The sequence below is a fragment of the Sorex fumeus genome, unplaced genomic scaffold, assembly GCF_029834395.1.
Source record: "Sorex fumeus unplaced genomic scaffold, SorFum_2.1 ptg000093l, whole genome shotgun sequence".
Taxonomy (NCBI): domain Eukaryota; kingdom Metazoa; phylum Chordata; class Mammalia; order Eulipotyphla; family Soricidae; genus Sorex; species Sorex fumeus.
Window position 1 is genome coordinate 123,985 of NW_026606150.1, and position 13,078 is coordinate 137,062.

Here is a 13,078-nt window from a genome sequence, read left to right on the forward strand (position 1 = left end):
TTATACCACTAGAGAACATAAAGAGAGTAAAGTAAAGTAAAGTAAAGGCCCTCCCGTTGATCGTCGATTTGCTCGAGCGGGCCCAGGTAGGGTGTTCGCCTTACAAGCGGCCAACATGGCCGACCCGAGTTCGATTCCTCCGCCCCTCTCGGAGAGCCCGGCAAGCTACCGAGAGTATTTGATATGCCAGAGAACATAAAGAGAAATGAATGAAATAGGAAAAACACATTTCTCTCTCTGGGGAGAGGGTTGCTCACACCTGTCAATGCTCAGGGCTTACTTCTAGCTGTGTCTCAGGGTTCACTCCTGGCTGTGCTCAAGGGACGCCATACGGTGCTGGGGATCAAACCTAGATCAGCTGTATGTAAGGAAATACCCCCTGTACTATCTCTCCAGCCCCCAAACTGAAATTTCTTGCAGGAAAAAGTCTGAGCCAGGGGTCTTGTAATGCTGCAGAACAGAAGCAAGCCCACAAGCCAAGGCAGAGCTGTAGATGTGCAGGAGATGTGAGGCCATTACAGAGCCTCTTCTGGAAGAAAGACCCTCCACCGATGCAGGAAGGAGTGAGTCCAAGAGTCTCAGGAACATCAAACAAACAGAAGAAGCCGCAGGACAAATGACAGCTTGGTAATGTGATGTCAGGGTTGGATAGCTGATTCAGAAGGGAAAGAATTCCATTTCGTTTGTTTGTTTGTTTTTCTGTTGTTTTATTTTGGGGGGGAGGGGCACACCTGACGGTGCTCGAGGCTTTCTCCTGGCTTTGCGCTCAGAGATCATTCCTGGCTTGGCTCAGGGATATTATGGGGTGCAAGGGATATAACCCAGGCTAACCGCCTGCAAGGTATATGCCCTACCTGCTGTACTGTCCCTCCATCAGCAAGGGAATCTCGTTTTTGAGATAGGGAAGTTTCAAGAAAGTTTGACCATCAAAGGGGAACTTTCCAACGACAGCCAACAACGGCGACATAAATCTCAGCCACACGGATTGCAAACAGACCATTGACTCTCTTTACGTCAATGACCGTGCACCTACTGGACAGTGAAATAGATATTTCCCGAACCGGAAAGTGCCATCAACTAGAACTTCATGGCTAAGCCAAAGCTATGTGGAAGCCCAAAGAAATGAAGCGACCCTGCCAAGGATCCCAAAGCTGCCACGACAGCTTTCTAAGTCTCCCCGCTCCCTTCAAGCTGCCTTGGTTGTAGAAAAGGGTGTTCACTAAGAACTCCTTTCTTGCTTTTTGCAAGAACTGAGCAAACGTTCCGCAGCCGCCTGCAGAAGTCGGGCGTAGACCAGTTCTCAGAGGGGGCGGGCCCGTTTCCTAGCACCGTGAGCCTCTCCCGTTTGGCTGACGCGTTTTTCCTTTGTATGTTTTTGAGCGCGAAGTTTCTCAAAAAGAACAGGTGTGTGCTAGGGCGCCTCTTTCCCTGAAACTACATTTCCCACAATGCCCCAGCCGGGAGAAACTACATTACCCAGCATGCCGCGGGGCGCCCCTGAATGCAAAGGACCAGTTTACCCACTCTCTGGACCCACAGACAACCGCTTCTTTCCTTTCCCTATCCGAGTTTTCCATGACCTGCACAAATCTGTCCCATTTAATTTTTCCTCCCGGTGGGGGTGCCGGAGTTGGGGGAGGGGCGGGGTGGCGAGAACGCCCCACCCCGGGAGGCGGGAAGTGCGCATGCGCCCACGACCCGGCGCGCGGGCCGTCGGGGAGCCAGCCCGGGCCCGGGCGCAGCCCGCCCCGCGCATGCGCAGACCCAAAACCAACGCCCGGGAGTGCAGGCGCGGGTTTGGTGGCGCGTTCTAGCGGAGTGGCACGTGAAGGCTAGCAGTGGCCGGAGCCCGGTGAGTGCGGGCCCAGAGCGGGCGGGGGCACAGCGCGCGGGGGTGCGGTGGTCGGCAGCCGCTGCAGGCGGGAGCAGCGTGGGGGACTCCGGGGCCTGGCGGGCACGGCCGGGGAGGGGTCGGACGTCGCGCGGCGGGCGAAGCAACTTGGTGGCGGGGTGGGGTGGGGTGGGAGAAACCGGGATTCTCGTTGCTATGCAACAGGGGGCGTCGCTCCTAGGCAACGGGAAGTTTCGTGTTTCCTGGGAGAAGAGTTCCGAGCGCAGTGGGGAGGTCCGGCAGAGGCTCAGTGCCCGACCTCCGCTGCACCTTTGCCCTCTCCCTGCGCCCCCTCCCATTCCTCCGCGCACCTCGGAGCTCTTCGGGGGTACCCCAACTTCTAGGCTTCAGACGCATCCCCTGCCAGCGACGCCACCCAGCAGCAGTTGGCAGGGGACCCGGTGTTCGAAATAGCACTTGCGGCTGACACCCGGTCTCGGGGTGGCTGCGCCCAGGGAGCTTGCCCCTTTGCCCGGCGCCCTGCCCACACATAGTTGCTGGGCAGCAGCTGTCAGGGGCTTAAGCGGAGGCCGCCCCCAAATGCCAGAACGCTGCTTCATGGCAGCTCCGTGGGTCCAGGAGCTTCTGTTGCACGCAGCTGTGCCCGGGAGATTGCGGAGTGGATGGGGCACCGTTTAAAACAAGCGCCCTCCCCCCCCCAGCCCTTCATCCTAACTAACTCTGCGGGTTTCTTGGCGGGCCTCCAGCGGTCCCTTAAACAGCATTGGTTAGTCATTGTTCCGTGCTGGGCGTTCTCTGTTTCCAGAAAGGTTAGGTGCAGAGTCTTGACAGAGGTGCCCGGAGTCAGTAGGAGATGATTTGGGAGCGGTTAGGTCATGCCTCCAAGTCCTAAGGGTTGGATATTGGTGATTTGGGTCCCGCAACAGTCCTGTGCACGTTTTCACCGTTTGGAAAGTTTATTGCTGCAGTTGGCTCCTTGCAGTCTCTGTTCACACCGCTTAACTTCTCCAGCCCAGCTCAGTAAGTTCCATCATCCTGTGTGATGGAACCGACCCTTGGAGCACGTCTAGGGTGCTTTGTACCCGCTGCCGCACTTTGGAGGGTGTGTTGGGAGGAGGGGTGTGGGGCTCTTTGCCCGTGCTCTCTTCGTGGTGGTTTGTGGCCGCCGTCTGGCTCTGCATCAGCCGTCCCGAGAGCCCTCCGGAAGCCGCCTGGACAGGTGGACCCCTTCAAACGGAAGGAAGGGTTGGGGCCGCCCAGTTGAGGTCGCTGCGGTTGAGAAGGACCCCGATGGGGGCAGCCTGGAGCATTGCAGGGGAAATCTGGTCCTGCAGAGGGCCCGAAGCCAGCGCCCCGCCCACCAAGTAGTGATTCATAGGCGAAAGGAAGCCGGAGGGTAGGAGGAGGGCCGCTGGGCTCTGGGCCGGGCTGTTTGCAACGCCCCACCCTTCTCTCTCAGCAAACTGCAGATAAACACATTGTGCTTTGCCTGGCCCAGAGTGCTCGCAGCCCTTTCCCCAGCTCGGCCCGATTCCCCTGCCTGGCCCTGCCTGAAGCGAAGGGGTAGGTCTCTGGCCAGCATCCGGCCCTGCCTGGCACTTCTTGGTCCAGAGCCGGGATCTGGAAGCCGTGTCATCCCTGGGTGCCGGGTCTTCTGCTGGGCACCCAGGTGTCCTCCCACTCTGGCCGCTGGTGATATTTAGCAGAACTCTAGGCTCCCGGAGGGCAGAGATCCCAAGGCCGGGTGAGGGTGAGGTAGGTGATGTGAGGTTTAAACATCCAGGGCTGGCGGGTCAAGTCCCAGCGCTCTTGTGGGACCTTGACTGTTCCTTGGATCTAAGTCAGATGTTTCGGAGGGAAAAAAAAAAAAGGGACCCGTCCTCTAAGCTTACAGCTGAAGAGATGGATCAGATTGTTATATTTCACCCAGGGACCATTAAACCCAACAACAATCTTCAATCTTCACACTCTTTCCTCTAAGGATTGCCTTTTTTTTGTTTTTTGAGCATTTTTCAGCTTTTGTTCATAACAAACTATGAAATATATTATTTGGGTGCTGCTTGGGCAGATTGGGGTTTGGGATGGAAACACCTGAAAAATGGTGGTGGGAAGGTGGAATGTGGTGGGATTGGTGTTTGAATATTAAATGTAATCAAATATTGAGAACTACTTTATAAAATAAAAAATTTGGGGCTGGAGGGATAGCACAGTGGGTAGGGCGTTTGCCTTGCACGCGGCCGACCCGGGTTCGATTCCCAGCATCCCATATGGTCCCCCGAGCACCGCCAGGAGTAATTCTTGAGTGAAGAGCCAGGAGTAACCTCTGTGCATCGCCAGTGTGACCCAAAAAGCAAATAAATAAATAAATAAATAAATTAAATTTTAAAAAAAAAGGAGAAGATGGATGCAAGAGTTCAGGGAGCGGGTGGAGTGGCCAGCCCTTTGGAAGAGGTGGTAGTACCCCCCATGGGATTTTGGAAGGCCAGCTGAGGCAGGAGGTTACGGCTGTCATGACAAGTGTCCTGGCCGAGCCGATGTTGGCGTGGGCTCCCGATTAGTGCCAGTTCTCTCTCGATAAAAGCATGTGACCGGGCCCCAGTGAGGAGGCGCAGTGGCACCAGCTCAGTTTCTTGCTGGCTGGTGTTGACCTGGCAGAAAAGAGAGCATATGCAAGGCAAGAACTCGAAAGGGGGCAGCGGGGGTTGGGCGCTCGCCTTGCCCGCGCCTGGCTTGGGTTTGATCTCTGGCACCTCGTATGGTCCCCCCTCCCCCCCCCCCAGCCCGCCAAGAAGGATTCCTGACTGCAGAGTCAGGAATTGTAGGACCCGAGCACCGCTGGGTATGACCCAAAAATCAAAAAAAAAAAAAAAGAAAGAAAGAAAGAAAGAAAGAAAGGACAGAAGGAAGGGAAGAAAAGAACGGAATGGAACTCGAAGAAGCCGACTGGCCAGATGTCGGCGCCCAGTCTGCGGAGAGCTGATGTTGTTTCTGGTGCCCGTCAGGTCAGCTGGCAGCGCGAAGCCGCCTTCCCCCTGGAGGGTTTATTTCAAGGTCCCCGAGCTCCCTTCGATGGGGGGCAGCTGACCGCTTGCTTCCAAGTCAAGGCCGGGCCGGGGAGGCAGCAGGCAGCCATGGGGGGAGCTGCGCATGTCACGCTGACCTTCTGCAGAGGACGAGGCGACATCTGAGCCTGCCTGGTGGAGGTCCCGGGATAGAGGATCCCGCCCGGGATGGCAGCCCTGTTCCTTCAGGGGCTCTCCCCTCCCCCCGCCCCGCAGCACGGACCATGACCCACACAGCACAGGGACTGACCTATGCTTTCCTCAGCCACGAGCCACTGGCGGACAGGAACCATCTGGTTTTCAGTTTGTGCCAAAAGAGAGTTAGAACGCCTCACAGCCTGAGGTCGCGCCCTGCAGGCTTTTGCGACCCGGCTTGATCCTCTCCGCCTCCCGTGGGACTCCAGACACCTGTGTCTGGTCCAGAACGCGCGGTCTTCCTGATTCTCTTCTCGGGACCCCGCATCTTCCCGCGGAGCAAGAATGGGAGCGACTTTCTCTTCTCCAACCCGGTGGTGCCCTCTCCAGCCAACTCCCTGAATGCCCTGGGAACCGCTTCAAAACAAGACTTCAAACAATGGTCCCATCACTGCTGCTGCTACTTCGGGGCCTGCCTTAGTCTCTGATCATCGGGGCTGCATCATGGAAACTGCCCGGAGCTCCAGGCTCGCTGCTGAGCCTGGAAGAGCCACAGAGCAACGGGAAGTTTTACTGGTGTGGGGTTGACGTGCCTTAAGCGTGGCGGCAAGTAGCAGCCGGAGTCAGGTACGCTGTTCTGGCCTGACTCCAGCCGGCTCCAATGAGCAAGTGCTTGCTGGTTTTCTCGCCAGTGGCATTGGGGTTACCTGACGGGATCAGAGTTCAGAATGGTTCCGTGGGTCCCTGGAGATGGTTGGTAGATGCCAAGTGCGTTTGGGCTCCTCCTTACTGCCCCGTGCAACTTTCTAAATCACCCCTGAGACTTCACAAGGAAGTGATACTGGAGGTGCTGATAGCCGACACACCTTGGTTCCCATCCTGGTTTCTGTGCTGATTTTCCACATCTCCTTCATCAGTCAAATGGGGAAAAATGATAGTACCTACCCGATGAGTTATTGAAAGGATAAAATCAGCGGGTGGGCTGGAGCGAGAGTACAGCCAGGGGTTGAGGGGGGGGGGGGTGGTGCTTGCCTTGCATGCTACTGACCCAGGTTAGATCCCCAACATCCCGTATGGTCCCCGGAAGCCGGCCAGGAGTAAGCCCTGAGCACTGCCCTGGCACGGACCCCCCGAAACAACAAAAGCAAACCCAGAAATGAGCTATGGTTTCATGAGTCCCACTCTCTTTCCTAAGAGGTCATGCTTTAACCCTGGGCGGGCGTTGGGGGCTGGGGGGCTAAGGTCCTTCTGTGCTTCTGTGTCAGTGGCTCTCACTTTGGCACAGTGGAGTCACTTGGGGCATCCTGTCTGGGTCCAAGCCTCGGCCTCCACGCACGAGGCAGGAGCTGTGGGTGACTGCAGTGAGCACCACGGTTGAGTCTCAGGTCACTGTAGTTAATCCCTTTGTGCCCGAATAGGCAACTCGGAGGCAGAAACTTGGGGTCAAACCTTGACCTGCTGCTCAACCTCATGACCCTGAGCAAATGTTTAACTTCTTCTAAGTCTGGCAGTTCCATCCTCATCTGTACCAGCAGCAGGGGGGTGGGGGGGGCGGGCCAGACCCCTTGATACCACCTCCCCTGGAGCGGATGGCGTGTGTGCGCTCAGGTGCTTTTCTCCTTTGGTTAGGGGCCACATCCCACGTGGCTCCAAGGGCTACTGCTGGCTCAGTAGTGCTGGGGAGACTTGAGTGTCGCCAGCGAAGGAACCTGGACCCCGTCACGGGAAGCAGGCTCTCCAGCCCTGGGAGCTGTCTCCTTCGCGCCACTTTTTTTTTTTTTCTGCTTTTTTTTTGGGTCACACCCGGCAATGCACAGGGGTTGTTCCTGGCTCATGCACTCAGGAATTACCCCTGGCGGTGCCCGGGGGACCATATGGGATGCTGGGAATCGAACCCGGGTCGGCCGCGTGCAAGGCAAACGCCCTACCCGCTGTGCTATCACTTCAGCCCCTCCACTTTTTCTTTTTCTGTCTTTTTGTCCTCTTTTTTTTTTTTTGGTGGGTGTGTTTGTCACTTAGGTTCTTATTTGAGCATGTAAGTGACATCACTGTACACTGGAAAAGTAGACTATTTGGGGGTATGTGGGGGGGAGGACGGGGGTGTTGAGTCACAGCCAGCTATGCCCAGGGCTCACTCCTGGTTCCGTGTGCAGGGGGAACCATATGTGGAGTTGGGGGTTTGAGCTGCTCCTCTTTCAGCGTCGGCAGAATGCAGGGCGGATGCACCTCAGTCTCTGGACGCCTCTCTGGCTACCGTGCAATTTTTCAGTTTTTTTTTTTTTTTTGGTTTTGGTTTGCTTTTATTCTTATCTCAGCTTTTACTGATTTACAGACTGAGATGGGGTTCAGGCCTGCAGTGTTCCAACATCAGTCCCCCTACCAGCGTGTCAACCAGTGTCGCCCCCCCTTCCCAGTTTCTCACCCTTTGCCCAAATAAATCTGCCTCCTTGCCAGGCATATTTTTACATTTGATTTTTTTTTTTTTGCTTTTTGGGTCACACCTGGCGATGTACAGGGGTTACTTCTGGCTCTGTACTCAGAAGTTACTCCTGGTGGTGCTCGGGGACCATATGGGATGCTGGGAATCGAACCCGGGTCGGCCGCATGCAAGGCAAACGCCCTACCCGCTGTGCTATCTCTCCAGCCCCTACATTTGATTTTTGAGGTTTGGGGTTTGTACTTAACAGTCAGGGTGGCTCTCTAGTTTAGATATAGACACGTCATCTCTACACTCCCCATGTGCTGGAGATCCCTGAACCTCACCCCTGATAACTGCCCACAGTTTCTTTCTTCCCTTGTCTTCATTCCTACATTCAAAGGCCAAGGGTGGTCTGGGCATCCCCCACTTAGACTTCATGTCCTCCCACTTCCTATTATTCTTTTATATACCGCAGATAAGTGAGGTCATCAAGTATTTGTGTTCTTCTGACTCACTTCACATAACACGGATACTTTCCATCCAACTTGCAGCAAAATGAGGGATTCCATCCATCCTCACAGCTGCGTAGTATTCCATTGTGCATAGCTGTACCATTCTTTAATTATCCAGTTATCTGTTACTATGCACTCTGATTGATTCCTGATTCCAGCTATTATGCTGAGTGCTGCAGTGAAAAATGGTGTGTATATGTCTTTTGAATGAATACTTTTGTGTCCTGGAGTAGTTACCAAGAAGTGCAATTGCTGGACCATATGGTAGCTCTGTCTTGATTAGCCTGAGAAGCCTGCATGCTGTTTTTTAAAGGGGTTGAATCAGGCAGCATTCCTGCCAGCTCTCCTGGTGGGTGAGATTTCCTTTTTCACCATCTCAGCTTATCTTCAGTTGTTGGTAATTTTGGGGTGGATTAGACCTTTTTTTTCCCCGCAATGCCTGTAATACCTAAGACAGAGACAGGCCTTGGGTTTTACTTATTTTTTATTTTTTTGCTTTTTGGGTCACACCCAGTGATGCTCCAGGGTTACTCCTGACTCTGCACTCAGGAATTACTCCTGGTGGCGCTTGGCAGACCCTATGGGATACCAGGTATTGAACTCAGGTCAGCCATGTGCAAGGCAAACGCCCTACCCGCTGTACTATCGCTCCGTCCTTGGGTCTTGGGTTTTAGAACTGGAAGAAGCCCTAGAGCGATCTCTGGCGGTAACTAATACGCTGGCGGTGAAGAATGTGGTTCAGATGCTTTGTCCAATAGGGGAGGGATGAAAATCCCAGTTCTGGGGCCTGGGAGCTCACTCAAAGGGCAGGTGCCAGTGCGTGACCCACACAGGGCCTGGCCTTGCACCCCCGGGCACTCCGAGGCCTCCTGAGCACTGCAGAATGTGACCCCAGTGACTCCCAGCACCCCTGGGGAGGGACACCCCTCCTGCTCCCCAAAAAAAGTACTTAAAAAAAAGAAAGCTTCAGTTCTGCCTTTCTCAGCGACTGGGGCGGGTTCGGGCAAGGGTGTCGGGGCGGGTGGGAGCTACACCAGGTTCCGGCGTGGCATAGCGGGCTCACCCTGCCTCTCCCCCGCAGATACAGACGCAGCCATGCTGGGCTCAGGCAGCGTGTCGCCGTGGGCCAGGTGTCTCCTCAGAGTGGCAGTGGTGCTGGGCCTCCTGGCACTCATCTCCCTGCACACCGCGTCGGCCCAGTCCCATCAGGATTTCCCGCCCCCAAAGGGCCAGCAGCGCAAGAGGGAGGTCCCCGGGGACGTCCTGAGCCAGATGGGCCGCTCAGTACGGGGCACGCTGGATGACTGGGTGGGGCCCGAGACCATGCACGTGGTGTCCGAGGTAAGCTCTTCGGGGCGGGTCACCCTGTTCTCTTTGGGGAGCGGTGCCCAGGGCCCACTCCTGGCTCTGGGAAATGCGAATACTGGGTGCCAGCGATGAAACACAAGCATGGTGGCGGGTGCCCTCCTGGTCACCCTGCTCCTCACTCCTCTTCTGCGGGTCTCGATCCAGAATCCCTGGCACCCTTCCCCCAGTGAGGCCAGGTAATAGCTCCCCCTGGTGCTCACCGGCCCACTCCTGCCCCGGGGCCAGCCACAGCCACACCCGCTTTCCCTTTTCCTGCCCTTTCTTGTCGAAAAGGCTGGGAGCGGAGCCACCTGCCGAAACCCATCCAACTGGGTGAGGACAGGGCCTGCCTTGGGGCTACCTCTGACCCAGAGTCCCCATTGGCAGAGGGTGAAGAGCTAGAGAGGCGTGGGGGTGGGGGGTGGGCGGTGCTGACTAGGGGTGAAGCGCCCCCCCCCCCCCCCAAGGCTGGATGGGGTCACAGTGACTGACTGCCACGAGGATTTCTTTCCAAACCCCAAAGCTGGCCAAACTGATTTGAGTCTTTGGAGTTCCTTCCTGCTCCTGCTGATTGCCTTCTGGCTAGGAGGGACACACACACACAGACTCCGGATCAGAGATCCTTCTCTCTCTCTCTCTCTCTCTCTCTCTCTCTCTGTCTGTCTCTTTCTCACACATACACACACACACACACACACACACGCATGCACACACAGAGACTCTGGAATCAGAGATTCTTTTCTCTCTCTCTCTCTCACACACACACACACACACAGACTCTGGGATTTGAGCTGTCTCTCATGTCTGTCTGTCTGTCTGTCTGTATGTATGTCTCTCTCTCTCTCTCTCTCTCTCTCTCACACACACACACACACACACACAGGATTCCATTTCTTCAGAATGATTCCTACAGGGATTTGATCTCTCGTGCATTCCTTTTTTTTTGTTTTAACTGTCCTCACTACCCAGACATCCTAGCAGACAGGCTGAGTTAGGACCCAGCCATCCTGGCTCCAGTTTGGGCGTCCTGTGTCCTCCACCTGGGCCAGGAAGGGGCATGCGGCACCCGTCAGGAACCGTCGCTGCTGGCTGGCCATCCTGGGCAACAGAGAGTGGCCGTGAGCATGTTCTCCTCGCCCGCCCTCTCTCCCCTCTACAGACCCTGACGCAGGTGCTGTGGGCCATCTCCTCGGCCATCTCGGTGGCCTTCTTCGCCCTGTCTGGGATCTCTGCCCAGCTGCTGAGTGCCTTGGGGCTGGACGGTGAGTGATGGCGAGGGACGTGGTTTGGGGGTGGCAGGCTGAGATCTGGTTTGGTGGGGGTGGAGGCTTCGCCCATCCCACCCCAGCAGTGGGGTCCACCTTTCCCGGGTTCAGACTCCTCCCCAGGCGCCTGCCAGGTGTGGGCCTTGCCTGCCACTTTTCTGCCACTTGCCCGCAGCTCACAGACCTTCTTCCCGGGCAGGGGGCTGGGCGGGGGTGCCAGGGCCCGGGGTGGTCCCACCGTCCCGCTTCCCCGGGGTCAGTCGTGTTGACTCTGTGGCTCTCACCCCTTGCAGGAGACCGCCTGACCGAGGACCTGAAGCTCAGCCCTGCCCAGGTGCAGACCTTCCTGCTGTGGGGCGCGGGCGCCCTGGTGGCCTACTGGCTGCTGTCCCTGCTCCTCGGCCTGGTCTTGGCCCTGCTGGGGCGGATCCTCTGGGGCCTGAAGCTCGTCCTCTTCCTGGCCGCCTTTGTGGCCCTGGTGCGCACCGTGCCGGACCCGTCCACGCGGGCCCTGCTGCTGCTGGCCTTGCTGACCCTCTACGCCCTGCTGAGCCGCCTCACGGGCACCCGGGCCTCGGGGACCCAGCTGGAGGCCAAGGTGCGAGGGCTGGAGCGCCAGGTGGAGGAGCTGCGCTGGCGACAGCGGCGGGCGGCCAAGGGGCCCCGGGGTGCCGAGGAGGAGTGATCCCGTCCGGGCTGGCTGGCGGCTGCCTGCGTCTTAACCAAAGAGCTCCGCTGCTTCCGGGGGGCGTGGCCCTCCTTCTGGGCCCCGCCCCTCCTGCCGGGCCCCGCCCCCTGCCTTGCCAGGCCTGCACCCTCGCACCAGACCCCCTTCCCGCTGGGCTGAGGGAGAAGCAGCCCCCCCCCCCCCCCAGTTGCCTTTGCTCGGCTGTCTCAGAGCCCTGTGGTCCGAGGTTCTGTCCTGGGCTGGTGCTCTTAACACTTTGTCCAGCTCCGCTCCTCCTCCTCCTCTTCTTCCACCTCCTCCTCCTCTTCCTCCTCTTCTTCCTCCTCCTCTCTTCCTCCTCCCCTTCTCCTTCTCTTCCTCTTCCTCCTCTTCCTCTTCTCCTCCTCCTCCCCCTCCTCCTCCTCCTCCCCCTCCTCCTCCTCATCCTTCTCCTTCCCCTCTTCCTCCTCCTCCTCCTCCTCCTCCCCCTCCTCCTCCTCATCCTTCTCCTCCTTCCCCTCTTCCTCCTCCTCCTCCTCCTCCTCCTCCTCCTCCTCCTCCTCTTCGGGGCTCCCGCGTCCCGTCCCCCTCAGCACCGCTCTGGGGCCCTCAGCCAGCCCCGCTCCGCTGCTGCCTTGCCTTCCCCGCGGGGACGCTCTCGCTCCCCCAGCTTCTAGCTTCTCCTTGGCCAAGCCCCCAGCTCCACTGTGTGCGTCTGCCAGGTGGGGCTCCCCACCCACTCCCGCTTCCTCGGCGGGGTGGGGAGGGGACAGGTCCCCTAGATGCTAAGGGGAAGAGGAAGGCAGCTCCCTGGGCCTGGCCGGGACGTCCACACTAGAGTCTTTTACAAGTGCCTTAAGCATCCCGGGCCAGCTGCCCGCGTGTACTGTATGCAGCTGTGGCTGTTCAAAACGGGAAGAAACAACACCCCCCCACTACGGTGGCCATCAGACATCCCCCCACCCCTAGGGGGTGCTCCAGAGGAAGGGGCCTCCTGGTGACACCGCTAACCGGGGTCCCCCTCCTGCTCCCGCCCCCACTGGCCCCCTGGGAGCTGCTGATCAAGGCCACCCCAGCTCCCAGGAGGCACCCCATGTGCCTGTCCCTGCCCGCTCGGCTGTGCCCACGCGTGTGGGGTGTGCCCGCGTGCTTGGGCGGCCCTGCTCGGGTAAGCTGTCTCCCCTTCACCCCGAGGTGAAGCATGAATCCGGGCCCAGCCTGCCCCTTCAGGTTTGATGTGGAGTCACAGCTGCAGCGATAATATATTTTTTATCAGCGCTTGGTTTGGTTTTCAATAAAGTGCACGCTATTTTACTGGCCTCGTCCCGTCTGTATGAAAGGTATCTGCCCCGAGTCTTGGATGGCTTTGATTTTTCTCTGTCCACAGATAAGTCCACTCCCACCCCCACCCTCCACCCCCCCATCCCATGGCAGGACCAGGGTGCAACTGGTAAAAAGGGGAGAGGGGGGAGCCCCAAGACATGCTGGTACCAGGAACCTTCCCTCCCCCCCCCCCCCCCAGGAGCATGAAGGGTGAGGAAGGCATAGACCCTCTCCCTCCACTGTCTCAGAACCTGCAGGAACTGACCACAGCAGCCTTGGGCTCGGGAGTGGGGGAACCCCAGCCGGTTTTGGAACTGCCAAAGGCTGCCCTCCCTCTGGTGGCCTACTTCCTCCCCTGCCTGCCCCATCCCCCGACACACACCCCGTTCTGCCCTCTGCTTGGGTATGAGGAGGTCCTTTGCAAGCAGCCCAGGGTATGACCAAGTGCAGCCGGACCCCTCCACACATTGCTGCCAGGGCTGGGCAGGGAGCCCCG

At 57.8% G+C, this 13,078-nt stretch overlaps 1 protein-coding gene across 1 annotated transcript; it reads left to right on the forward strand.

Annotated features, from left to right (window-relative positions):
- Window positions 1–1,707: 1,707 nt before the first annotated feature.
- Window positions 1,708–11,563, forward strand: TMEM109 (transmembrane protein 109). The gene is made up of 4 exons (XM_056131648.1): window positions 1,708–1,852; window positions 9,062–9,321; window positions 10,487–10,589; window positions 10,886–11,563. Exons 2-4 carry the CDS (start codon window positions 9,076–9,078, stop codon window positions 11,275–11,277), a joined length of 741 nt encoding a protein of 246 aa, XP_055987623.1. The 5' UTR covers window positions 1,708–1,852; window positions 9,062–9,075; the 3' UTR covers window positions 11,278–11,563.
- Window positions 11,564–13,078: the final 1,515 nt, after the last annotated feature.